The sequence below is a fragment of the Aethalodelphis obliquidens genome, unplaced genomic scaffold, assembly GCF_003676395.1.
Source record: "Aethalodelphis obliquidens isolate GAN/ISIS:26980383/991018 unplaced genomic scaffold, ASM367639v1 scaffold98, whole genome shotgun sequence".
In the NCBI taxonomy this organism is placed as follows: Eukaryota; Metazoa; Chordata; class Mammalia; order Artiodactyla; family Delphinidae; genus Aethalodelphis; species Aethalodelphis obliquidens.
The window spans coordinates 1,073,487-1,099,048 of record NW_020838042.1 but is presented as its reverse complement, the minus strand read 5'-3'; the positions used below and the strand labels follow the sequence as shown (position 1 = coordinate 1,099,048).

General features: G+C 39.3%; 1 protein-coding gene across 4 annotated transcripts in view; it reads left to right on the top strand.

Annotated features, from left to right (window-relative positions):
• DMD (dystrophin) overlaps positions 1-25,562 on the top strand; it is a 2,234,319-nt gene that overhangs the window by 2,020,895 nt on the left and 187,862 nt on the right. For all 4 annotated transcript variants that reach the window (XM_027096086.1, XM_027096084.1, XM_027096085.1 and 1 more), the window contains one exon: positions 279-339. In XM_027096086.1, coding sequence (XP_026951887.1) covers positions 279-339 — 61 coding nt within the window. The remainder of the gene's footprint in view (positions 1-278; positions 340-25,562) is intronic.

Sequence of the window (25,562 nt, the reverse complement as noted above, 5' to 3'; positions counted from 1 at the left end):
GACGCGTAAGAGAAAACCCGTCAGTTTACTCTTTCAGTCTCTTACCTGCTCTGTAGGTTTAGCAGTGGATTTTTTTTTTCTTTGCATTTATCTTTGTGCCTGAATGAGTTCAGTTTTTCTTAGATTAGGATCAGAACAGCAGGTTAATCAGTCCTGTCTTCATGGGCAACTGAACAAACAGACCAATATCAGTGTAAAATTGTAATTCTGGAGGTTAATGTTGTCTTTCTTGTTTGCATGAACTTGACCTCTTGCCTTTTTTTCCCCCACTTTTTCAGCTTCTGTCCAGGGTCCCTGGGAGCGAGCCATCTCACCAAACAAAGTGCCCTACTATATCAAGTAAGTTGAAAGCATCATGTTCTTAAAAAAACATTTATTGTGGCTAATATGTATATTCACAGATGAATTTATTTTTAAAACTCGACGGTAGCCTGGCCTACAATACCTAGTTCTTTCTTCCCCGAGGAAGCTTGGATAGGTAACTCATGCTAAAATTACCACTGAAAACTTGCTGATGCTACAGGGAGTAGCCTTTAGGAAAAATCCATTTAAGGCAGCGTATACGCTGTGTTCTGTGATTGGAGGTGGTGTGGATTTTTCCTAATAGAACGAAAAGCTGCTAATATTATGGATAGTGGCAATGAATATTTACAAGAACGATTTTATTTATTTAGGAGTTTTCCCACACTTCTTCTTTAGACAAAGATGGAAGATGTCTGCAGCTATCTGTACCCAAACTGTTTTAGGTGAATAAATACTTGATGTACCCAAAAGGCAGTCAGTAGCAGTTCTGGATTTGTGGAGGTGAGGTGTTCATTCTTGATGCATAGCACTCAGCATTTTTCACATAGTAACAACAAAAATGATACTGTTTTCAGGGGTCATTTTTGTCAGTCAAAGGAATATAGGTTCTTAGAAGCACCTTCTGCAAGATGCTGCATGAAATACAAATTATGATACATTGGGTCGCCATGGAAGAAAGAGGAGAGAGGATGTTGAGTTACTATGATACCTTAACAGTTTCTCATCGGTTGTACAATTGAGTCCGGCTTAAATTTAAGTTTCTATCGGCCACCTCAGCAACAACTTAAATTAATTGGATTCATGAAATAGTCTTCAGTACCAACTTAAGTCTTTGAACTTGCTTCTGCCATAGTCTGGCTAAAAATATTAAATGTTTCTCCACTTATCAGGTCTGTTTTTACTCTTCCACTGCCCATCAATTCTTCATAATTCAGTTCTAAAGCAATAAGTGCATTCCTAGATCTTCATTACTACAGTTCTCAAGAAATTTGACTTCATGCCTCAATTTTGTTAACTCAGAAGAGTGGGGGTGAGGGAACTTTTTTGGCTCTTCAAGAAGAGATACATCCTTTAGGAAAAGTTGTCTTATTCAATTATACAGACAAGGTATCTCTTAACTTTAAAAATTCTCCGTCAGTGTTTTGATCCTGCTTTTTAGTTTTCTTATTTTTAATTTTATTTTATTATTTTTGTTGTATATAGTTATTTAGTCACTCTAAAGTACATGTTTTAATACCTATTTAAAATCACCCATTTTCTTAAATAATATATCGATTTGGACATGCGCTATGTTGCTTTACATCCACTATCTATTTCGTGGAACCATTTTGTTCAAATTCTTCCCAGTCATCTTCTATATCAGTGTCTTCGTCATTACAAATTTCCATTTCTGACTAAGAAGTTTGAGACCTGCTACTTTTTCAACCCATTTATAAAACTCTCACTTTATCCAATTCCTTTATGAGCTAAAAGAATGACTCCTTTTGTAGCCAAGATTTTAGGATCACCTGAGAATCCAAGACATCTTTAAGCCATCATTGTCCAAATTATTACCTGTTTAGGGCTCATTAAGTGTCTCACACGGGATTCCTAGAGTGCCCCCCTAGTCCCACTGTCCTTTGCCTAAATATGTACCTTCTCCCTGATGTTACACGTACTACAAAAGATCCCAGTACAGTTGTGTGAAGCAGTGAAAATGAATTTGGTCCAAAAAATAAAAAGACAAATTCCAGAAAAGCTGTAATTCCTCCCTGTATACTAGTTTCTTACTGCTCCTTGATAGGATCAGAGAACAGCTACTCTCTATTTGTCCTCCTATTTGTCCAGTGCTCTTTCACCAGCTTGAAGATCATGGTGACAGTTTTGGTAGGGGCACAGATCTGGGAATAAGAAACCTTGACTTCGGGGGCTCTGTGATTAGTTGATTGTATGGCCTTGGGCAAGTCACTTAAGCTGTACAAACCTTGGTTTCTTATTTATAAAATAAGGAGTTGGACTAGATGATATCTAAGTTCCTTTGTAGCTGTAGGAATCAATGAGTGTGGCTCATTCCACGGTCTTGTCCAAATTCAAAAACTTTAAGATATCAGCTTTCTTTTTCAAGAAGTTTATCTTTATTTTAAAAATTCTTTATTTTCATTATCAAACACAATATAAATTCTCAGTTTTAAAAAAAAACATAGGAATTCTATTTTTCCACTGTGAATTAGCTTCAGATATGCCCTCTCAACCCACTCCAGTTTCTCCAGATACCCATTTAAAGAGCTTAAATCCTGGTGTTTAATTTAGGACTATTATTCTTCCTAGTTTAATGGTAAGAAACAGAGAACAGTAGACAGGAAAATCAGTAGAAAGGTGAGTATGGAGACCTTAAGAGCCTCTGAAGTGATCAGTTCCTTGGAATGAGGGGTTACCTAATTTCTCAAAGATGTCCCTGAAACTTTACAGAGATCAGTTCTCTGTACGATTATAATCTAGTTGAAATTAGAGATTGTACAGTTTCTCAAATATACCCCTAAAATGTTAAGCCATAATATAGGGAGAACGCATGTTCAAGAAATTTACATTTTCATTAAACAGATTATTAATGTCCTTTGTGATTTATTATTACACATTACTATTGTCTAAAATATTCTGTTTATACTAAATGACTTTGATGTACAAGGTCCAGTGGACTTCGTGCACTTGCAGATGCCATTCGTAACTTGAGATGCCTTATTGATCCACAAATAACAATAATAAGTTGATAATGACGTTATTTCAACCAGTCCCCATTCGTCCTCTTTCTTATTTGTCCTGACTTCCATTCAAGAGTTATTAACCACACATTTCCAGCTGCAAAGGCAAGTGTTTTCTCTGGATATTTTTTAATGCTTTATAATGTTTCCTTTTTAATGCTTAGATAAACTGATCATCTAAATAACAAGAGGTTTCTACACCAGTAGCACAGTTCCAGTTAGTTGTTGAGTCGTGCATTCATCCTTGAGGTTGTAAGTCATTAACAACGTCTTCTGCTCTAGATTGCAAATCAGATAGTGTTTATGCCTGCATCGTGACACCAGCTTTTCGTATGATGCTAAGAAACTTCAAACTACATGTTTGTCTAGTTTATTAGTCCATAGCATACATCATTGTTACAGTCTTCATATTCCCTCTCCCTTGGGGCTTTCCTACCCCTGCCAGCATCTCTTTCAGGTTATTTGATTACAGCTTTCATTGCCACTGAAAAAATAATCACCAACAATGTTCAACCTGTTACAACTGCCTTTTCCATTCTCTGCCATTTTGTAGTCTTTTGGCCTATTGTCAAACTCATGAAATTTTCAGTATAATAGCCTTTAACCACCTGCTGCATTCTGTTAGAATTTCTTTCACCTTTTTATGTTGCATACTCCCATATGGGTAAACGAAGCGGGGCCAAGAGCTGGGACTCTCTTGCTTTCTTAACGAGTTAGAAAATCATTCTTCTGTGTTCTGGACTGTCAAAAGAATTTAGGAACCCCAAACTTGCATGCAGTATGTTTTTTGCATAGATGACATAATAAAAGCATAAGAAATAGCACCCTGGTCAGACCAGCAGGGCAGCTAGCCCAGAACTCTGTGCCAGATGTAGGCACCAATGGCTGTGTTGTCAGTCAACCTAGTAATTTTCTTTTTTTTTTTTACATCTTTATTGGAGTATAATTGCTTTACAATGGTGCGTTAGTTTCTGCTTCATAACAAAGTGAATCAGTTATACATATGTTCCCATATCTCTTCCCTCTTGGGTCTCCCTCCCTCCCACCCTCCCAATCGGGTAAGATAGGAATAGTAATTTTCATTTCAAAAAAATTAGGATGCATCATGACCATTTCTTAGTAATGCACTGTTAAATCAATTGGCATTGAGTATATCCAATGGTTTCTTAAACTTTTCCCATTCTCCACTTCAGTCTTGTCTTAGCAATAATAAGTTCTATAAACTTACTGATTTCTCTATAAACAAATAAAGATATATTTCAGTTTCTCTTTAATCTACATCCTTTAACCTCAAGGGACAGCCCCAATTAAGTGCTGTGAAATTCACTGAATACAATTATATTTACCAGAGTCGACTTTAATCTCACATCCCCTCACTAACTCCTTTTTATTTTCATCTTCCCAGTCTGAGAAATTCTAATCCGTTTCAGGTTTTTAGTCTGTCCTTGAATGAAAGGTAAGCAGTCCCCTTGATCATCTTAGTTGTTTTTCCCTGGATCTTTTCCAGCTCTGTTGTATCTTCCTTGGGATGTCGTGACTGGAATAGCCCAAATATTGGTTATTAAATTTGTTAGCATCGTCTCTAGTCTCCACCCAGTCATGAAGAAAGTAAATGCTATTCACTGTCTCCCATTGGTGCAGAAATGGAGAAACTAATTGAGGTCATAACCTGTTCTACATGTATTAGTTCTCGCTGAAGGTTTGTTTGTGGCTACTTTTCTGTAATGCCAGATCAAGTGTTTGACCTTATATTTCTGCCAGCTGACTCTTAGGAAGGATTTGATGTTTAGGCAAGCTGGTCCTTTCCTCCTTCAAAGACGCTGCAGTTTCTAAATATTGGGAGGCATTCACTAATGAAACTTGGGAGTAAACCTGCTGACTCAGTCACCAGCAATGCATTTCATCAGGTTGCCTTTCTAAATATTTCTGAAGTACTTCACAAAAGCGTGAAAAATGGGGTTCTGGGGAACATGCTAACTCTTCAGCTCTTTTTTACATGCAATGCTCAAGAAACAACTCATGGGGTTTCCCTGGTGGCGCAGTGGTTGAGAGTCCGCCTGCCGATGCAGGGGACACGGGTTCATGCCCCGGTCCGGGAAGAGCCCACATGCCGCGGAGTGGATAAGCCCGTGAGCCATGGCCGCTGAGCCTGAGCGTCTGGAGTCTGTGCTCCGCAACGGGAGAGGCCACATCAGTGAGAGGCCTGCGTACCGCAAAAAAAAAAAAAAAAAAAAAAGAAACAACTCATGTCTAAAGAAGTGTCTGTCTTTTCCTGCTGGTTATTTTGATTGTTGTACACATTGCTGTAGCTATCTAGTGACCTTGATCTACCCTTCTCTCCATTCTCAATCCCAGACATGTTTCTACAGCCACCTGTTATATCTGAGTTGCTCGCAACTTTCTGGTAGTTTTGAGTTGCTCGCAACTTTCTGGTAGTTTCTGCTTAGCAAAATGAGGTACATAATAAAACCTCCCTCGCTGAAGCTGACTGTCGCTTTAGTCAACATTTCTTATTACTATTGCTGTGTCTGCTGCCAAAATTGCTGGTTGGAGTTCTGACTCTCCCATATTCTTATGACTACCATCCCTCTGGCTCTACTGGTACAAGTGTTTGACTCTCTGCATGAAATTATGGCTATCCACCTACACTTACCTTTTGGTGTTTGTGTCTTCTTGTATCCTGTTGGTCTGTTCATGGTTAAAGTGATGAATCTTGCTCTGAGTTTGAGTACGCTTGCTCTCTAACTCCAGTAGCATCTGAGTTTTTTGTTGGTTGGTTTGTTTGTTTTTGACTGCATTGGGTCTTCGTTGCTGTGTGTGGGCTTTCTCTAGTTGTGGTGAGTGGGGGCTTCTCATTGCGGTGGCTTCTCTTGTTGCGGAGCATGGGCTCTAGGTGCTCGGGCTTCAGTAGTTGTGGCACGTGGGTTCAGTAGTTGTGGCTCACGGGCTCTAGAGCACAGGCTCAGTAGTTGTGGCACATGGGCTTAGTTGCTCCGCGGCATGTGGGATCTTCCTGGACCAGGGCTCGAACCTGTGTCCCCTGCCTTGGCAGGCAGATGCGCCACCAGGGAAGTCCCAGCGTCTGAGTTTTGACACCACCTCCCTCCATACCATATTGCCTCTATTTCTACTTTCTGGACAGTTTTTCAGATTCCAAATCCCTCCCATGTTTAAAGCATATCTTGCCCTCATTCTTGCTCCAGCTCCCTATTATTTGCGCCAGGAGTTGTTCTGATTCAAGTTTTAGATTAGTTTATTTGTTCCTCTGAATTATTGACTACTATTTCTGTACCTATATTTATATAGAGAGGAAGCAGTAGTTAGCTATGTCTCAGCTTTAACGGCAAATCAACGTGCTAAATATCTGTGTTGGCTAGTTTGCAGTGGAAACATCTTCTGAGAATGAGGCGGGCTCTTATTATAAAGAACACCAGATTCTGATATCCAGCTTAGAAAACATTCCCCCATGTCTCATTCCTCATACCTCACTGTTCTAGGAATGATTCTAGTCTTCTGACATTCAGTTGAACATTGGTTGAGATTGGCAGAGGTTCTCATAGTTTTTTTCAGAATATAATTTTGTGCTGTTTCTGGTAACATCCTTCACATGTATATTTTCCTTAAAAATATACCTTTTAAATGGACTTGAGGATACGGGGAGGGGGAAGGGTAAGCTGGGACGAAGTGAGAGAGTGGCATGGACATATATACACTACCAAACGTAAAATAGATAGCTAGTGAGAAGCAGCCGCGTAGCACAGGGAGATCAGCTCGGGGCTCTGTGACCACCTAGAGCGGTGGGATAGAGAGGGTGGGTGGGAGGGAGACGCAAGAGGGAAGGGATATGGGGATATATGTATGTGTATAGCTGATTCACTTTTTTATACAGCAGAAACTAACACACCATTGTAAAGCAAGTATACTCCAATAAAGATGTTAAAAAACAAATACCGTTCACTAGGGGAGCCTGGACTGTGGGTTTTACATTATCATTTCACATCCATAATCACAGATGCTTCCATAAAAAAATAAAAATAAAAATATACCTTTTAGGGCCTCCCTGGTGGCGCAGTGGTTGAGAGTCCGCCTGCCGACGCAGGGGACACGGGTTCGTGCCCCGGTCCGGGAAGATCCCACATGCCGCAGGGCAGCTGGGCCCGTGAGTCATGGCCGCTGAGCCTGCGCATCCGGAGCCTGTGCTCCGCAACGGGAGGGGCCGCAACAGTGAGAGGCCCGCGTACCACCAAAAAGAAAAAAAAAAAAAAAAATATATATATATATATATATATATATATATACCTTTTAGCAGCTGATAAGGCCACATGAAATAACAGAAATAGTAAATTGAGCAAGCAACAGAAGACTTGAAGTCTGGTTGCAACTTTGCTTTTAACTAGCTATTTGACCAAAGATGAATCACTTATATTCTCTGAGCCTCAGTTTCTCCATGTGTCATCTAAAGGGGCTGAGTCACATGATGTCACAGGTTATTTCCAGTCCTGACATTCCCTGATTTTATGAATGTTGACTTTGAAACAGAAATTATTTATAACAGTTTTCCTGAGGAATGAAAACGAATCTTCATATCGCCCTTGAGGATTCTTATTGCATCATCAATCTTATCAAGATGGGAAGGACAAGTAATATTAAACTTTTTCCTTAACTCTTTAGCACCATTGATAATAGGAAGCGGATGTAATAGAGAATCAGCTGTCTAATTTCAGCTGTCAGTCTTTGAGGATACTGGTGAGTATCTCTGGGTAATTAAATTTGTGCAGTGGCTGCCAGAAAGAAGCCTGGTGCTCTGACTTCTCAGAAGGCTTTGTACACAAAGATAACCCAGAGGTCAGTCTTCTCTGCTGCGCTTTCTCCTCCACAGTTGGATGGTTCCAAAGGTCACATCAGCTGATTCTCATTAAGCTCTGGCGCCACAATGAAGGAATGGTCAGTAACGCATAATTGATGATACAATCATGAAAACAACTCAGTTTAAGATATTAACTGAAAGAGAATGAAGGGGAGGCCGTAGTGTTATACGGGGTGCTGATTCTGGCCTTTGGTTTTGCAGACCTTGTTGGTAGACATAGATGTTAGTATCTTCTGTGTCTCATAAAGTTCACAAAAAATTCTCACAGCCTTCTTTATAGTTTCATAAGCTGGTACGTATAACCTTGACTGAAATAATGGACTTCATGAGGATAGCTGCTGTGTCTCTTTTTCTAGCATAGTACTTCACAGGTAGCATGTGCTCAGGAGATACTTGAACGAATGAATGACCACATAATAGCACTTCCACATGCTTTACAGTTTCCTGACTCCTTTTACTTTCAAAAAATCTTCAGGTGTTAGTGTGTCCATTTAGATCTACCACCCAAGTGTGTCTCTCATACCCTGTAGATATCAACTTTAATATTAGAAAGTATGCTTAGTCTTTTACAGAGTTTCTCATGTCTCCTATACTTGGTGCCTAGGAGGCCATCCTTAGCCTGAATGTCTGACTGGTACATACCACATCCTGAGGTCTAGATGCTGTTCTGTCTTTATCTAACAATACGATTTGGAGTATAACTCAGCCCACCTGGGACTGAGTTTTCCCACCAGCAGTAAGGAAGTAGAACTAGATAATGCCTGAGATCATTCTGAGCTCTGGCTTTCTTTGTTTCAGTAGAACTGGGGTCTTTTTGTTTTTCCTAAATGCCGCTCATGATACTTCTTCTGATTTTGCAGTGGGCAGTAGAGCTTTAAATTGATCAACCACTGTGTTTCACTAAGCATTTGTATACAGGATCTACTTTGGGGGCTGGGATACAGTAGCCACTGAGTCTTAAGAGAATGATATTGATAAGTTTTTATTTTACAGAAAAAATTTTATAACATTCTGTGTTATATGTAATGCTTAAAGGTGGCAGCATATGTACATATGCACATATATGCTGCAGCTAAACTATAATGTGTACATGCCAAAAATTCTGCTATATTACGCATGTATAGTATTCCCTCTGCCTCATTCGTGGCACTTTTTGGAATGTGAGAGTGCTCATAAAATATATTTAGGTCTGCTTCCCAAAAAAAGAGGAGTGAGTTATTTCAGCTGGTGCTTCATTTTCTTTTTCTAACTTTGTTAAGCATTGTACATTCTTCCATAGTCATGTGGTAGAAAAGAACATGGGCTGTGGCCTCAAATAAACCTTCATTTGAAACCCAGCTTTGTCATATTCTGACTCTGTGAACACTTAACGTCACACCCATTCTACTTTCTGGCATACCAGGAATATGAATTGACTTTACTTCTCTTCTCTGAAATTGAACCGAAGCCTAATTGACGTCTAATGAATACTGAGTGTTGGGTCTTTAAGAAAACACTCTTACAGATATATTCAGTATTAGCTACATGTTTAGAATATTTTCTAGAACACAAATATGTCCTTGATCAAATTAGTTTATTTTCATTCTAGGAGTTCCCAGTATACTTTTGGGTATCTGTAAATTCCCAAACATTCCTGAGCCTCTCCTAGGCTCCTCTAATTGCTTCTTATCCTGCCCCCCTGGGAAGCTGCATCCTGTTGCCTTCACAAAGGTCAGCAGCAACCCAGACAGCATTTGAAAATAACTTAATAACCCTGAACTGCCACACCCCTTTGGATAATTTCCTTAGAGCATTAGTCCTTTGAACATTGACCTGGTTGCAGAAAATGTCCCTTTCTCAGCAGGAAAACTCCAAATCCCATTCGGTCTTCCCCTCCCTCATTTCAGAGGATAGGGTGGGAGAGGGTAGAGGGTAGGGAGAAGGAATTAGATGCTTTTTTCTGGAAGATTGTTAGCGCACACACACACATACAATTTCTTTTAAACAATAAACTGAGTGCATTGTATAAATCAGTGCCGTCATATTGCAAAAAATTTTAAATCCCTGCACAAGATAGAAAAAGGAAAACAAACCCATCTCTGCTTTCAGCAGTCCGTAAAGCTCCTAAGAACAGGTCCTATATGAGGCTTAGCCCACCGTCAGCATTGAGCAAATGATCTCGTCTTCTTTGATATCATTAACTCCCAGGTGGATGAAACACAGAAGCTTCCCTGCTCCCCCTGAAACTTTCAGTTGCTTTTTCTGTTTTCCTTTCTCAGCTTATCCACATCCATCTTGGTCCCCAAAGCTATTGCAAGTCAGGTAGTGCAAAGAGTAATTTTTAACTTGCTTCTTTGTTGTTTTAGAAGGAATTTTTTGTTGTGGTTTTGTTTCCTTTTGGTTTGGTCACTTCTTCTCGGTCTTGTGCTTTATACCAAGGGAGTATCTCGTAGTTACGGTCCTATAACCTCCTAGAAAGGATGAAAAGCAAAGTTTCATGTGTGCCTACTAAGTGCTAAGTGATAAGACTAGCTGTATCTTCCCATTTACGAGGATTAGCACCACGAGTTAGTACCTAATAAAGAAGAAAAAGCTGAGACTCAGAGAGACTGGTGGCTTTCCCAAGTCACAGTAATAGTGACCCGCTCTGTGCCTTTTCCCACCAACCCTGTGACCTCAGTTGGCTTTGGCCCACCTCGTGCCCCACCTAGGACCTCCACAATCACTACCGTTACCCCCTACACACACACTCTAGTGGGTCAAAGTTGCTTGGAGCTCCCCACCTGGGCGGGGGTTAGTTGCCCATCCCTGGAGCGCGGGGGCCAGCTTAGACAGGGTTCTCGAGAATGCAGGTAGGGACGCATTTGGTAGCGGAGATATTGAGGGTTGGGAGAACAAAAATTAATAAATGGGTAGAGAATTGAAATTTAAAATAATAATAACAATAATACTTTTTACCTGTTGCTCCCAACTCTTTCAGCTTCCTAGTATTGTTGGTTGAAAACTAGCTCTTAGTGTAACCAAGTGTGGCCAGTCCTCCGCTGTGGGACTGCTGTCTTGGGAATCACCAATACTATCCTATTAGTCCTTCCCCGCATTGCTGGTGTTTCTTCCCTTGGCTTACCTACCCAGTCAACTTCTGCCACTGTGCTCTTGCCGAGACCTAAGTTTCTCTTTACTGCTTTTGGCCATAAAGGGCAACAGAAAATAAAATGAAACAAAAACCTGGCCAGCCCTGTTGTAGGCACTTGCCTGCCTCTGTGGAAGCTGAGAAAGCAGAGGATTCCTGAGTCGCATCCTGCCACTTCCCATCAGGGCTTCGCTAAGATGGGAGTATGGCAAGACCAGTGACCTAATAGATGCCACAGCATGTGTTTCTCCTCATACCCCCAATTCCAAGCCTTTCTGAAGGGTAAGACGTGGTCAGCTCAGGTGGACTAGAACAGCTCTTCAGCAGTCTTTTCGACACTAGAGCCTGGCCTTGAATTTGATACCGTCCCCTCCTTCAGGTAACAAATAAAGTTTCATATTTTCCGTAAATCTCAGACCTATGGTTCTAGCCTTACGAGGCAAACTCATATGGCCTATGGCCATAAGTCATGACTTCCCTAGACCTTGAGCAGTGGGTAACCCCATGTATTACGTGTAGAAAAATCTCATCTTACTGCAGAATGAGCTCTCTCTTTTTTCACTATTGTAACTATGTGGTGGCAAAGAAGAATTTCCTACACTTTCTCTTGTAATGACTTAAAGTCACCAAACCACTCTGGGCAATTGAAAAGTTTTTGAGGATAAAGAATAACTTGTATTTCCTGAAGATTAAGAAAAATGTCTATCTGAATGTATAGAGTTACCCTGAATTAATCTATGAATGTAAGTCCTTTATCAAATAAAAGGCCAGATTAGTTATTTTTCCTCACTCTTACTTATATCAGTGCTACAAACTTTTCCGCCAAAAAAACCATCAAATAGAGAAGAATGAATGCTTCTTAGACGGAGCCAGAGGGGCCAAGCATAGCTTATAGCAAAAGCTCAAGGTGTAAGTATCTTTATAGCTAAAATTTAAAGAAAACTTGTGAACATTTTACATACATGCCTGTATGTGTGTGTGTGTCCATACATATATATGTATGTATGTAAACACACACATACAGAGAGAGAGAGAAGCGGGCAGGGGGAAGGAGAGGGAGAGAGGGAGGCGTATTAACAGCAAGCCTGTGATTCATTCCCTGGGGGTTGAGGGGAAAGAATGACCTCAACTCAAAAGACCACCTTATAAACACACTAATGACCTCCCAGACCTTCTTGTTAATCTTGTTAATGTCATTTAAGTAGCAGAAAGATACCTGAAAGTCCCCATCTATAAAATGTTTTTAGCAGGATATACCTGGTTTGGCTACTTTACTTATTGTAAATAAACCTGGAATTTATGGATTTATGAGTTACGACTGGATGGAAAACAGGGTGTAGTCACGTGAGCATTTTTCTGTTCTTGTCATTAACAGATTATAAAATGGAAACCTTTGGAGACTAAAGTGGCTTCCTTTCAGTATCACTGTTTATGCATAAATGTTTTAAAACCTTTTCTGTTAATAGAAACCAGAACATCTCATAATGTGAAAGAACAGGGATATTTGGGGGCAGTGTATCTGATTATTTCAGGTTCCTCCAGGCAAGGAATGTTTTATGTGCCTGGTGTTACCCTATAATCCTTTGAATCATTAGTAGAGATCAGAACAAGATAAAATCTGTGGTGTATGTGAGTCCAGTTCTAAATTCAGCCCTTTATACTTATACGGTATGTGTTTGTTTTAATTTAAAAATTCTCTTTGCAATGAGAAAAAGGAAAGAAAAAGCAGAATGAATGGGTCCATGTGTTTTCCCTTATCATGTTGTCCCGAATTCTAGGAAATCACAGGTCTAAGAAAAGGTCAGGGTCAAAACTAGTGAGGGATATAGCACTTATACATTTCTATATTGAAAATTATATAAATGACATTTAATTTTTTACAAAGTTACCTTAGGATCATTCTTTCAGATAGCAAGGACCTCTGTAACTACCTTGAAGTCCTAAGTCATCTTTGCTGTTTAACTCCTGAAACATTTTTGTTAATTTTCAGATCACTTGTCTCCCCAGTTAAGCTGTAAACTCCTTGCTGACATGTGTACATTACGCATCTTTGCATCATTCTTAGCACTTTATTATCTCAGACATAAGAAATTGAGAATAAATATTTAAAATTTGTTTTGTTTGATTTTGAGGATTAAACGCATCCTTGAGAACTTAGCTCTGATCCTAATAGGCATTCTTACAAAGGAACAGATTATAACAGATTAGAGGTGTTCCGTATAATGTTTTTAGTCTATGTAATCTAACTGGAATTACAGTTGATGACATATTTTGGAGACAATTTCAACCATCAGTTCATTCATTTTTCTGTGTTTCAGTTGGTTGAGAGCAGAGAGAAATACTTGATGGGGTTGGATGCCTTGTTGAACTGTCTATAAACTGAAAATCTTCGAAAGTTGCTGTTTTAGAGAAAGCATTTTTAAGTGAATGTATTCCTTTAGCAGCTCCTTTGCCAAAACTGTTGTGAGGATATCTTAGGAAAATGCCTTCGAATTCTATTTCTGTCAAAACACACAGGCTATCTCAGGAGCTAAGGTTGTTTGGTGAGTGCATGTAAGCTTATGTCTTAATAGTAAGAGATTTTGAAAGAGGTTGGGATGAGGTAGGTGGTAGAATCTAAGAGAGACATTACGGCAGAGCCATAGTGGCATCCAGTGGGGAAGAAGAGACCTCAAGTATGGAATTCAATTATATTCAACCAGTCCTTGCCATTTGCTGATGAACACTAGATGTCGTTTATCAAGCACATAGGAAATAGATTAATTGCATAAACGTCAATGTTGATAGAGTTTTGTTTCGTTTGTGGCTGTGTTGGTAGGGGCGGAAGTCATCGCATGATATCTTTTTAAATAGACTTTATTGTCAAGGAACTTAGAGTTGTTTATCTAACTTGTATTTCATATATGCAGCCGCCAGCCATTTCTTTTTACTGTAAGCACTGCAGAGTAGCAGAAGTCATCCTTACTCTGCTCAGTTTCATTCATCATCAACAAAATTGCCAATTATATTCCAAGTCCTTGAATGCATTGCTTGAGAAGAAGATGTATAAGCTGAAAGGAAGCAACGTTGAGGTAGCAGTTTGATCTTTCTATACCGACTGGTAGAGTCAAAGCATACGTACGAATCTTGTTTTGAGTTGTGAACTGGAAAAAATTAATATGGAAGGATGGAGAAAACGTGTTCAAACTACAAAGTCATTTTTCCTGAGAAGTTATCTGACTGTAACTGTAACTATAACTCAGGGTATATCAGAAGGCTCAGTTGGGGAACATTTCTTTAAAATTAAAACCTAAAGATCCTGATGTCTAATAAAATGTATAAAAATAGCTGTGTCTGAAGGATCTGGGATAAGCAGAAGAATACTGAATAATATCATCTGGTAGTTTGAGCCATACCTTTACAGTAGTTGCTGTGGCCCCAAAAATATAGAATGAATTCAATAAAACACTGGGAAAAAATAAACAAAATATTTGAAATTACAAACACTGAATAAAAAGCGGGGGGAAAATAATCCCTAGCAAATCAATATTGCTTGGGGAAGCATGAATCCCAGACCAGCAATATTTTTATCCAAATAACGTCTAGTTCTGTAGTGAACAAAAACCTTTATCACCAAGTTTTATAAGCAGCAGAGTGAAGAAAAGTGTACTTAGGATTATTGGATATAATTCTCGAAGGTGGTAACTTTATTCAGAGTTTCATGCTTGACTATACCAACTTCTACTGAATTTATTCATAGTACTCTGTCAGCTGAGGATTCTTTTTTGCTTCTCCTTGCCTAAATATATGTATTGCAAACTAAAAATAGAGGCATGGTAAATGATTACAGAGATTATTAATAGTGGTGGCTGTAGTGAGTAGATTATTGTTCTTGTATAGATTAATAATACACCTAAGGAACTCTGTGGGGAATTTAATTTGGGATGTAAAACACCAAAGTAAGGCAGAGATGTAATAATAAATCGATACGAGATTATATTTAGGCACAAGTGTCTAAAGGTATAAATTCTCTAGGTGTTACGAAATAGCAGGTATGCCCTTACATAATTGCACTGCACTTTGAACTTCATTGTTCTGGGAAATAAGGGGAGTGATCCTGAACACAGTAGTGTCACATCTGCTTATAAGCCAAACAGCAAATATACAAGCCACTCTTAAGTGTATAATATAAACTATAAAGGTATAATTTAATCCCGTTCTCTTTAAATTTGAAAACTAACTTAAAATAAACCCTAATTGGGCAATTCTTGATACTTGGAGCATTGCAGTAAATGTATTTTTCCAATTTCCAAGTTTCATGCATCCTTTACAAAGAAAGACAATCCTTTAAATGCCCTAGTGCCTGGGCCTTCCTCCGATTGTCTCTCTACAATAGTTCAAATCATACAACCGTGAATAACAACAAAAACGAAAAGCATTTTGGCAGACAACACGCTGTTTGCTTGTTTCAGTGTTCACAGTGTAAAGTACACTTGTTGCCAAACCTTACTTTCAATTCTGTTACAGACAGGAAAATATATCTGATTTGTAAATAAGAAGGCTCTTGAAGTTAAGCCCTGAATACACTTTTCTGCAACCCCAAAGAGGAAAACTTTTGAAACACAAACACTAATCTTTCTCAGTGTCCCAAGTAAAGTTTCGTGGAGGTGTTTTGCTTTTGTTATGTTTTACACTGGTGCCTTGTTATAGTATAGTTTGAGACCAGACTAGATTGGCAGGACCTAATTGACTGCTATGAGAATATACTTGGTGGAACATGTGGAAAAGGGGTGAAGAAATAGGAAGGGCCAGAGGGGAAACAGAGAGACGAGCTAGGTGTGTGGAAAGCACTGGTGGTAGATTAGATCTGGAAAACGGTAGCAGTGGAGCTCTTGAGAAGTGGTTGGGATATATATTGGAAACAATCAGCAGCTCTTGCTGCTGCACTGGAGGTCAGGAGTAAGGGAATGAAGGCAATGCAGATGCCTCCTGGGCTTTTGGCTGGAACAGGTACCTGAAGATCAACAAGTTTGGTAGCGAAAACAAGAGATCTGACTTAGACACCACTGGCAGCACCCAGGGGTGACTTGGAGAACTTCTGGTCTCAGTAATGCCCACCAGCCACTCTTTACCCCCAGCGACAACAAGCAAACATATGATCTGAATGAAAGAATAAGCTTGTCAACTAGATAGCCACTCTTCTATATAGAAATCCTGGAAATGCCTGGGTTTAAACATGTAAAGTTTGAGGCACCTGTTGGATACCTAAGTGTGCAGCTGAAAAATATGAACCTGAAGCTCAAGGAAGAGGTCAGGCCAAGGGCTATAACTTTTGGAGTCATCAACCTATGTATGGTTCTTCGAGCCATGGGATGGGATGTCATACGTTGGGATGAGAGAGAAAACCCTAGGGCTTCTCAGTGTTAAACCTGTTTCTGCTCTGCGCAATGCAGATGTGTTCATTAGTAGATTTGCTAAGTTGATTAACCAAACTATATTTACTGGGGGCTACTGTGCCGGATACTGTATTAGACACCAGAAATCTGGTAATGAGCGATACAGGCATAGCCCCTGCTCTCCTGGAACTCCTAGTGGAGGACATAGACATGGAACAAATAGGGCTTGGGGCCTAAAATGATCCAGGGAGGCAGGTAGTTGCTATTAACTATTCTAGCATATTTTAAATTGCCAAATTTTTTCCAAGACTTAAAATTGATTATTCAAAATGTTTAACGCTTCTAGTAGAATGGAAACAGCCTTCAAAAAGGAATTAAGCCCATGAAAAGATGTTCAACATTTAGCCATTAGAGAAATGTAAATCAAAACCACAATGAGATACCACTTTGCACTCAATAGGATGGCTATTGTCAAAAAAAAGAAACAAAAACCCCAAAACAAAAAGTGCTCATGATGACGTGGAGAAAATGGAAATTGCCGGTCGGAATGTAAAATGGTGCATCCACTGTGGAAAACAGTTTGGTAGGTCCTCAGAAAGTTAAACATAGAATTTCCCTGTGATCCACCAATTGCACTTCTAGGTATATACCCAACAGAATTGAAAACAGCAACTCATACAGATACTTGTGTGCTAATGTTCATAGCAACACCATTCAGAATAGCCAAAAGGTGGGAAACAACCCAAAAGTCCGTCAACAGATGACCAGAGAAATGTGATAATAGATACAATGGAATATTATTCAGCCTTATAAAGGCATGAGATTCTGATACATCCTATAACATGGATGAACCTTGAACACATTATGTTAAGTGAAATAAGCCAGACACAAAAGGGCAAATATTGTATGATTCCACTCATATAAGGTACCTACCACTGTCAAATTCATTGAGATAGAAAATAGATTAGTGGTTGCCTGCTTAGGAAGTGGATGAAGAGGAAAGGGGAGTTAGAGTTTAATGGGTACAGGGTTTCTGTTTGGAACGATGGAATGATGAAAAGTTCTAGAAATGGATAGCAGTGATGGTTGTACAAAATTGTGAAAGTACTTAATGCTACTGAATTGTCCACTTAAAATGGTTAATATAAATTTCATGTTATGTATGTTTTACCACAATTTTAAAAATTGCCCCCAAAATAAATTGAGTAATAAATTTGCAAAAGATTCAAATAAAATAGCTAAAATAATTATCTTTGGTTTTCTTTTGTTTTTGTTTTTTTGTGGTACGCGGGCCTCTCACTGTTGTGGCCTCTCCCGTTGCGGAGCCTGTGCTCCGGACGCGCAGGCTCAGCGGCCATGGCTCACGGGCCCAGCCGCTCCGCGGCATGTGGGATCCTCCCAGACCGGGGCACGAACCCGTGTCCCCTGCATCGGCAGGCGGACTCTCAACCACTGCGCCACCAGGGAAGCCCAGTTATCTTTGTTTTTATTTTAATTCTATATTAAAGATCTATACAAAACTATAAAAACATATATAAACAAGGTGCAAGAAGTAGAGAGCGTTGTCTTAAGCATCCAAGAATTTCCCCTGTGCTTTTGAAATTGGTTGTGCTATTACTTCCTTGAATTCGTCTGTAACATAAGAGTACAATACCATTGCAGATTAATTGGTGTATTTGTGAACTGTTCCGGAATGCTAAAATGAAAGCATAAAACTACAAAATGCATTATTATTCATTAAAGAGGCATAGTTTATAATGGGTGTCTGTGATCATTGTTGAAGCATAAGTGGCCAATTTCACCCATAATTAGCCAATTTAGTATGAAGTTATTTTTTACTTAGTATATTTTGTTTAACTTCAGTTATATTTGTAAAAACAGAAACTGCTATTTATTACTGCTTTCAAAATTTGACACAAATGTTAAAATGTTGTTTAATGCATTTAAGAAATGGTTGGGGACTTCCCTGGTGGTGCAGTGGTTAAGAATCCGCCTGCCAATGCAGGGGACACAGGTTCGAGCTCTGGTCCGGGAAGATTCCACATGCCGCGGAGCAACTAAGTCCGTGCGACACGACTGCTGAGCCTGCACTCTAGAGCCCAGGAGCCACAACTGCTGAGTGTGCGCTCTAGAGCCCGTGAGCCACAACTACTGAAGCTCGCGTGCCTAGAGCCCGTACTCTGCAACAGGAGAAGCCACTGCAGTGAGAAGCCTGCACACTACAATGAAGAGTAGCCCCCGTTCGCCGCAACTAGAGAAAGCCCAAGCACAGCAACAAAGACCCAACACAGCCAAAAATAAATAAATCAGTAATTTTTAAGAAAGAAATGGTTGGATTCTCCTTGCCTAAGAAAAACCTCACGTAGTTATTTAAAGATATGCTCTTGACTGATTGATTCATTCATTCATTCAATAAATATTTATTTACCATAGTATACGTGCTAGATGTAGCGGATAGCTTTGTGTAAGTAATACCCATGCTATCTTCAAAGTATAGCCAGAGAGAAGATAATGGAGTTGAGATACTAAGTGTGAATAAGTACAGTAAGTCCCCTACACACGAACGAGCTCCTTTCCGAGAGCGCGTTCTTAAGTTCAATTTGTTCGTAAGTCCAACAGAGTTAGACTAGGTACTCAACTAACACAATCGGCTATGTAGTACTGTACTGTAATAGGTTTATAATACTTTTCACACAAATAATACATAAAAAACAAACACAAAAAATAAAGAAAACATTTTTAATCTTACATACGGTATCTTGATAAGTACAGTAGTACAACAGCTGGTGCTTCTTAGGAGTACCAGTTATGTCAACGCTGCTTTTACGCTTGCTTCCAGACATCCTGGGCTTGAAATAAAGATACTGTACTACTGTGCTCTATACAGTACCCTACAGTAAAGTACACAAAAGCACAACCACTGGTAGAGGATGAACGCACTTGACAGTGTACGCCAGACACATGAACTAACTTATGTGATTGGACATGCGAAGGCACGTTCGCATCTTTGAAAGTTCGCAACTTGAAGGTTTGTATGTAGGGGACTTACTGTATTAACACTGAAAAGAGGGAAGTTAATGTGTCAAGGCACTTCAGCAGAAGGGAACTGGTCCAATATAAGGAATTAAAATGACACTGTGACTATTGTTGGAGGGGGTGGAGAGAAAACTTGAAAAGCTCTCTGGCTGTTGCAGTTGGATGGGGACCACATGGATATAAATATTTGAAGTTTACTGATGAAATCCAGGTGAGAGATGATGGCACTCGGACCATGATAATGGTGGGTTGGATATGTTGAAAAGCAGAGAGATTTGAGAGAAATTTAGGAGGTAAGAATCCTTAGGGCTCGAGGATAGATAATATGGGCAGGGGTTGCAGAGAAGAAAAACATGTCGAGGGGTCACACCTAGATTTCTGGGCAGCGGACAGTTGATGATACTTTAGAGTGAGATAGGGAACCCTGAACAAAGACCAGATTTGGGGTGGCAATTTGACTGTTGACATTTGAGTTTGAGGCGATTTGTTACATCCAAGAAGCACTGCCAGGTAGACAGATAATATGTGTCTAGAGTTCAAAAGAGAAGTAGGTGGGTCTTGGTTGAAGTTATTAATTTAGATTGCATTTGGATATAACTGGTAACTGAAACCATGGGTGTGAGTGAGATTCTAATGCTAAATTTTGGAAGGACAATTTTTAAAGCTGTTTACTTTTTGAAGGGCAGTTGCAGTATTAAAAACAAATTTTTTAAAAAAACAATAGAATAAAATAATTTAAAAGCCTGAAAAATATACATCAAAGTTATCATAATAGTTGTAGTGTAAGGGAGGGGGCATCAAAGGGGACCTGAGTTTCATCTTCAGTGTTGTATTCTGTTTAAACAGAAGCTTTATGCAATGACCAAGTGTTAACCATTACTAGTTATGGGCAGTGGGAGAAAATATTCTTGTTACTTTGTATTCTGGACCTTTTTTATTTCCTAAAACTCTCAATCTAAAACATTTAAAAAATACATCATTGTAAGCAAGTGGAATGTCACTAGCCCATTAAATACTTTGTACCAACTGATTGCCTAGCAGAGCTGACTTCTGTGAATAAACCCTTCAATTCTTAGTTCTTTATACTTGATCAGCATAACTGCACCAAAGTTATTTAATCTGACAAACATCTGTTTTCTAGACACCAGAGTAATACTGGAAAACTATTACATTTGTATTAAAACTGAAGAATTTTTTTTACTTTTTTCCTTCTCGGTTTATGTAATTTCTATTACACTGTCTTCAAGTTCACTGGTTCTTTCCTTGACTGTGTCAAATCTACAGATGCGTCCATTTAAGGCATTCTTTATTTTTGTTGCTGTGCTTTTGATTTCTAGCATTTCCATGTGATTCATTCTTCAGTTCCCATCTCTGCTGCAATTACCTATTTGATTTTGCATACTGTCTTCCTTTTCCATTAGTGCTTTTAACATATTGATTATGGTTATTTTAAATCTCCTGTCTGATAGTTGCAGCATCTGAAATATATCTGAGCCTGGTTCTGATGATTGCTTTGTCTCTTTAGACTGTGATTTTTTTTTTTTAGGTCATGCCTTGTATTTTTTTGGGTGAAAGCCAGATATCTTGTATAGAGTAGTAGATACGGAGGTAAATAGACGTTTATTGTGGTGATTTATCTTAATCTGGTTGGGAGATGGACTGTGTTTGAAGTGTTGCTATGGTTATCGTTGAGATACGTTGTTACTATGGGCACCAGAGCCTTCAGATTCCTCTGGTAACCCTGTTTTATTACTGGAGGCTTGTTAGTGTGGTGATGGAGCGTGGGGCAGGGGCATTCTCTCATGTTCTGATTAATACACAGTTGGCCTGGATCTTAGGGGTGTGGCCTCCTCTGGGGGAAGAACTTCCTCAACCTCCCATTCCCCTCCTCTGGCTGCAGTGAGTGTCCACCATTGCTCTCAGTCTGTGGTTCTGAGGCCCTTTCCCCTGCAGATTAAGCCTTTATTTTCCTTTCTTTTCTCTTTTCACCTAAGTGAAATGAGAGGGGTCTAGATCTAGGTGGTATATTCCCTTACCTCAACTGTCATGATGTTTCAGCAGTGCCCTCAAGTGATGTCCTTCCCTCTGCTGATTAAGCCTTTCCTTCCTTAAGGAAGAAGAGTTTGGGCAGGTTCACAGTGGCTGGCTGCTGTGACCTTTCCCCAGTCAGCACCACTCAGGGTAGAGGGCTTTCTCCAGATTCTCCCCATGCCCTCTCCCTGTGAGAGCCTGGTCCAGTTCCTACAGGAAGAAACCTGCAAAAAGTCGGGAACCCCGCTATGACTATGGCCCCAGGAGCTTCACACTCTCACATCCTCACATGGCCTCCAGGAATTTAATCTCCCTACCAGTTTATATAGCATCTGGTGGCTTCTGCCCCAGGTATCCAAATGTTCAGGCCCTGTGTCTTACTGAAGATGACTCTCTTCAGATTTCAGGGTGCTTTGTTTGTCCTATGACCTCATTTCTCTGATAGGTTGATGAAAAGTCATTAATTTACCTATCCAACTTTTTTCTTGTTGTCAGCATGGGAGCTACCTCTTTGTAGCTCTCTACATCTCTCCGTTGAAACTCGAAGTCTGATCAAGATTTTGGAAAATTAATATTTCTAAGTTTTCCCTCTTATAACAGACGTAATAAATGTTTACTGTGGAAAACACAGAAAAGGATAAAGAAAAATTTTTGAATCTCCCATAACAACCCAGATAACAGCTATGAACATATTGGTAATGTCTTCTTCCAGTTTTTTTTTAATTTCCTAATAAAATACAGAAGATATTGTTTATACAATTTTGTATCCTACCTTTTGTTGAGCGATGCAACTTTATACTAAAATACAATGGTGCTCTAAATTCTTACTTTACCCTTTTGAAGACAGATGTCAGCTGTCTTCCCAAGTGAAATACTCTTGGTTTAATATCAGGCAGGCAAGTAAGACCACGGCAAATTCTACGTTCACCTCAATAACACAGGTAATTTGATAATTGTATACAAGACCCTATAATATTGCTTGGCTCGAGACCCAGAACATGATGCGTTTTTTTTCGAGGATCACTCTAGAGAATATATAGAGTATTGGTGTCATTCCCCTTCATCTTGTCTTTTCAGAGCCCACAGGTTTGGAACTTCTATAGGAAGATTTGTTTAATATTGAAAATGTGTTTTGCTCCTTTTATACATCTGGTAAAAACACCACCAGTACTTAATTGGTTGTATCAGTGGCACAAAATGATTTCACTGACTAGAGGATGACCCAGAATGACAATTTAGATCATCGAAAATAAACTTGTCCAAGGGGACTTCCCTGGTGGCGCAGTGGTTAAGAATCCGCCTGTCAATTCAGGGGACATGGGTTCAATCCCTGGCCCGGGAAGATCCCACATGCCACGGATCAACTAAGCCTGGTGCCACAACTACTGAGCCCGCGTGCCACAACTGCTGAAGCCTGCACACCTAGAGCCCGTGCTCTGCAACAAGAGGAGCCCCTGCTCTCTGCAATTAGAGAAAGTCCATGAGCAGCAACAAAGACCCAACACAGCCACAAATAAATAAATAAATAAATTTATTTTAAAAAATTGTCCAAGGAAACCTTTGTCGCAAACCATGTAGAAACATTTAAATATGGAATACACCCCTCCCAATTCATCTTCAGTTTTTACTTCAAAATTTGTGCAGGTGGAAAAAAAAATCTTTGTTTTAAGATCAGTTAATCTTTTGCCATCAGAGAGAAAATAACTTATTTTTTTCCCTCTTGTCTATTTCCAGTTGCTTAGGTCTTCTCTGTATTCCCTTGTGTGAACACATAAATCAGAATCTATTCAGCGTCAGAATATTTGTCATATGCAGTGCTCTTTCCTCAGATACGTAGTTTTTAAGTATTTAAACAACTTATCTCCATCATTCCCCGTCTTTTTAAGAAACTAACAATTAGTTGGTTTCTCTTCAGTTCTTACTCAGTTAGAAATATCTGACCCTTGCTTGTAATTTGTCTTGCTCTTTACAGTTAGTTTTTATATGTACTATTGGGAGGTGTTCTTTTGGGGGGTTTTTAACCTTCAAATTAAAATACGGAGAGTTTTTAATTCCTTTTAAGTCAACATACAACTATTCTATGTAAAGCTTCCTTTAAAAAAAAAAAAGAACCACATCCTCATTGGTAGTAATTAATTTTGACACTGTAGACTCAGTAGCAATTCACAAACCTGTACTTTGTGCATCAGCATTCCTTATTATTCTAATTAGAGTGGAACATTGTGCCCTTGCTAATCATTAATGGGTTTTCATTTTGTAAGTGACGTTTGCAGAAGTTAAAACAGCAAGTTCATGTGAAGTCCACAGGCAACAGTGTTGAAATTAGCATCACCATAGCAACAGTCTTCCATCATTAGCATTCAGGGCAACAGGAGGTGTTTTGTTGTGTTTTGTTTTCCAAAAAAAGAAAGAAAATCTTCAAAGGCAATGCCTTCTAAACTCTCTTGGTAGATATTTATGTTTCTTGTGTGTATGTGTACCGTACTAGATTTCTAAGTCTTATGTAGAATTTTTTTAATTGCAGTGTGGATCGTCTCCTTTCCAGATTTGTGTTTTCTCTAGTATACCAGCTAAATTTCATGATCTTTCTCCAGCTGTACATGTCTGACCTGCTGAGCAGCATTTACTCATTGCCAACCCGCTGCTCACCAATATGGTTTCCTATGTGGACAGAGAGGATCTGTATTCATGAAAATAACTTGGTTCAAGCTAAAAGCATTATCTGCATTCATGATTTTTGCATTTAATTTGTGGGAAATAGATTTATGCTGTAAGATCCACTAGCGAACTCATTTGGAAAAAAATAGAACCATGTTGTAGATATAGGTCAATGATTATTCTCATTCATCCTTAGGTAGAATTAAAAAATGAGTCAAATAGAGACCAGTGTTATCTTAGCTGAGTCTCAGACAATGGTATCACATTATTACTTTGTGTGTGTGTGTGTGTGTGTGTGTGTATTGTTTGAATTGTAATAGTCTGGGAAACTTTAACAGTGGTATATCTAGCATTTATCTTTTTTTCTCAGTACTAAAATGCATAAAACGAGTATCATATTGACCTACCAGCTGCTTCTAAATCACACTAGTAGTAGGTAATTATGAAATTTTCATTTATTATACAAAAATGTGAGAGCTCAAACCTAGAAGTGTTGCCCCAAGCTTGGATGTAGACAGGTATGCGTGTACCTTTTACATTTCAACATGAATCATAGCTGTCATCCCTGCTACATGTAAGGACAAGAAGTTGTACATTCCACTCAAGTGCCTAGAGACAAGCCTGCGCTAACCCACACTAACAAAACAAAATGGAGCAGAGGACATGGCTCTCAGTTAGGGGTGCATTTGTGCTGTGATCAGTTCTATCTCACAGTTGGATGGGTCTCTAGATCACTTGAGCCACTCAGCCATTGGGCTGTAACCCAGTGTTTTTGTGGCATTGAAAGGTAGCAACTCCCAGAAACCACCTATTCCACTGTGTGCTCCAGGACGGCAGGACCATCGAACTCATAGCTATGCTCATGTACATATACACCCGCCACTTCAGTGCTACACCCAGTCTTTGCCTAATCCACACTGGTCATCAAATGGTGACCAGAAAAGAACTTTTACTTTAGATTTTCCATCTGCCACGACCCTGTTGAGAGGCAGTACAAACCAATCAGATGTCTGTGTTCATAATACGCACTGTGTAAGGATAACTCAAACCCATTAAGCAGGGATCTCTGACTGACTACTATGAAAACCACCACTGACCTTAGGGAACCCACACCTACTACCTTTCTTTTTCTCTCACATGAAGGAAAGATTTCAAAGTTAGCTTTTCATTCCAACAGATCTTACAAAGCCAAAAACTAGATAGAATCCCAATGGAAATAACCCCCAAACATTGTATCTTTCTCCTCAATATTCTGATGTTTTATCTTATACACATAAGTTCAAAGAATAATTATACTACAGATTTCCAAAGAAACCACACAGAGGGTTGTCACATCCACTACTAGTCACTTGCTCTGTCAGTCTGAGGATAGTGGCCTCTGGATTACATCTAAACCCCTTGCTCTTATTCAGCCTTTGCTCTCGTCTCCTTTTTAGGCACAGAGT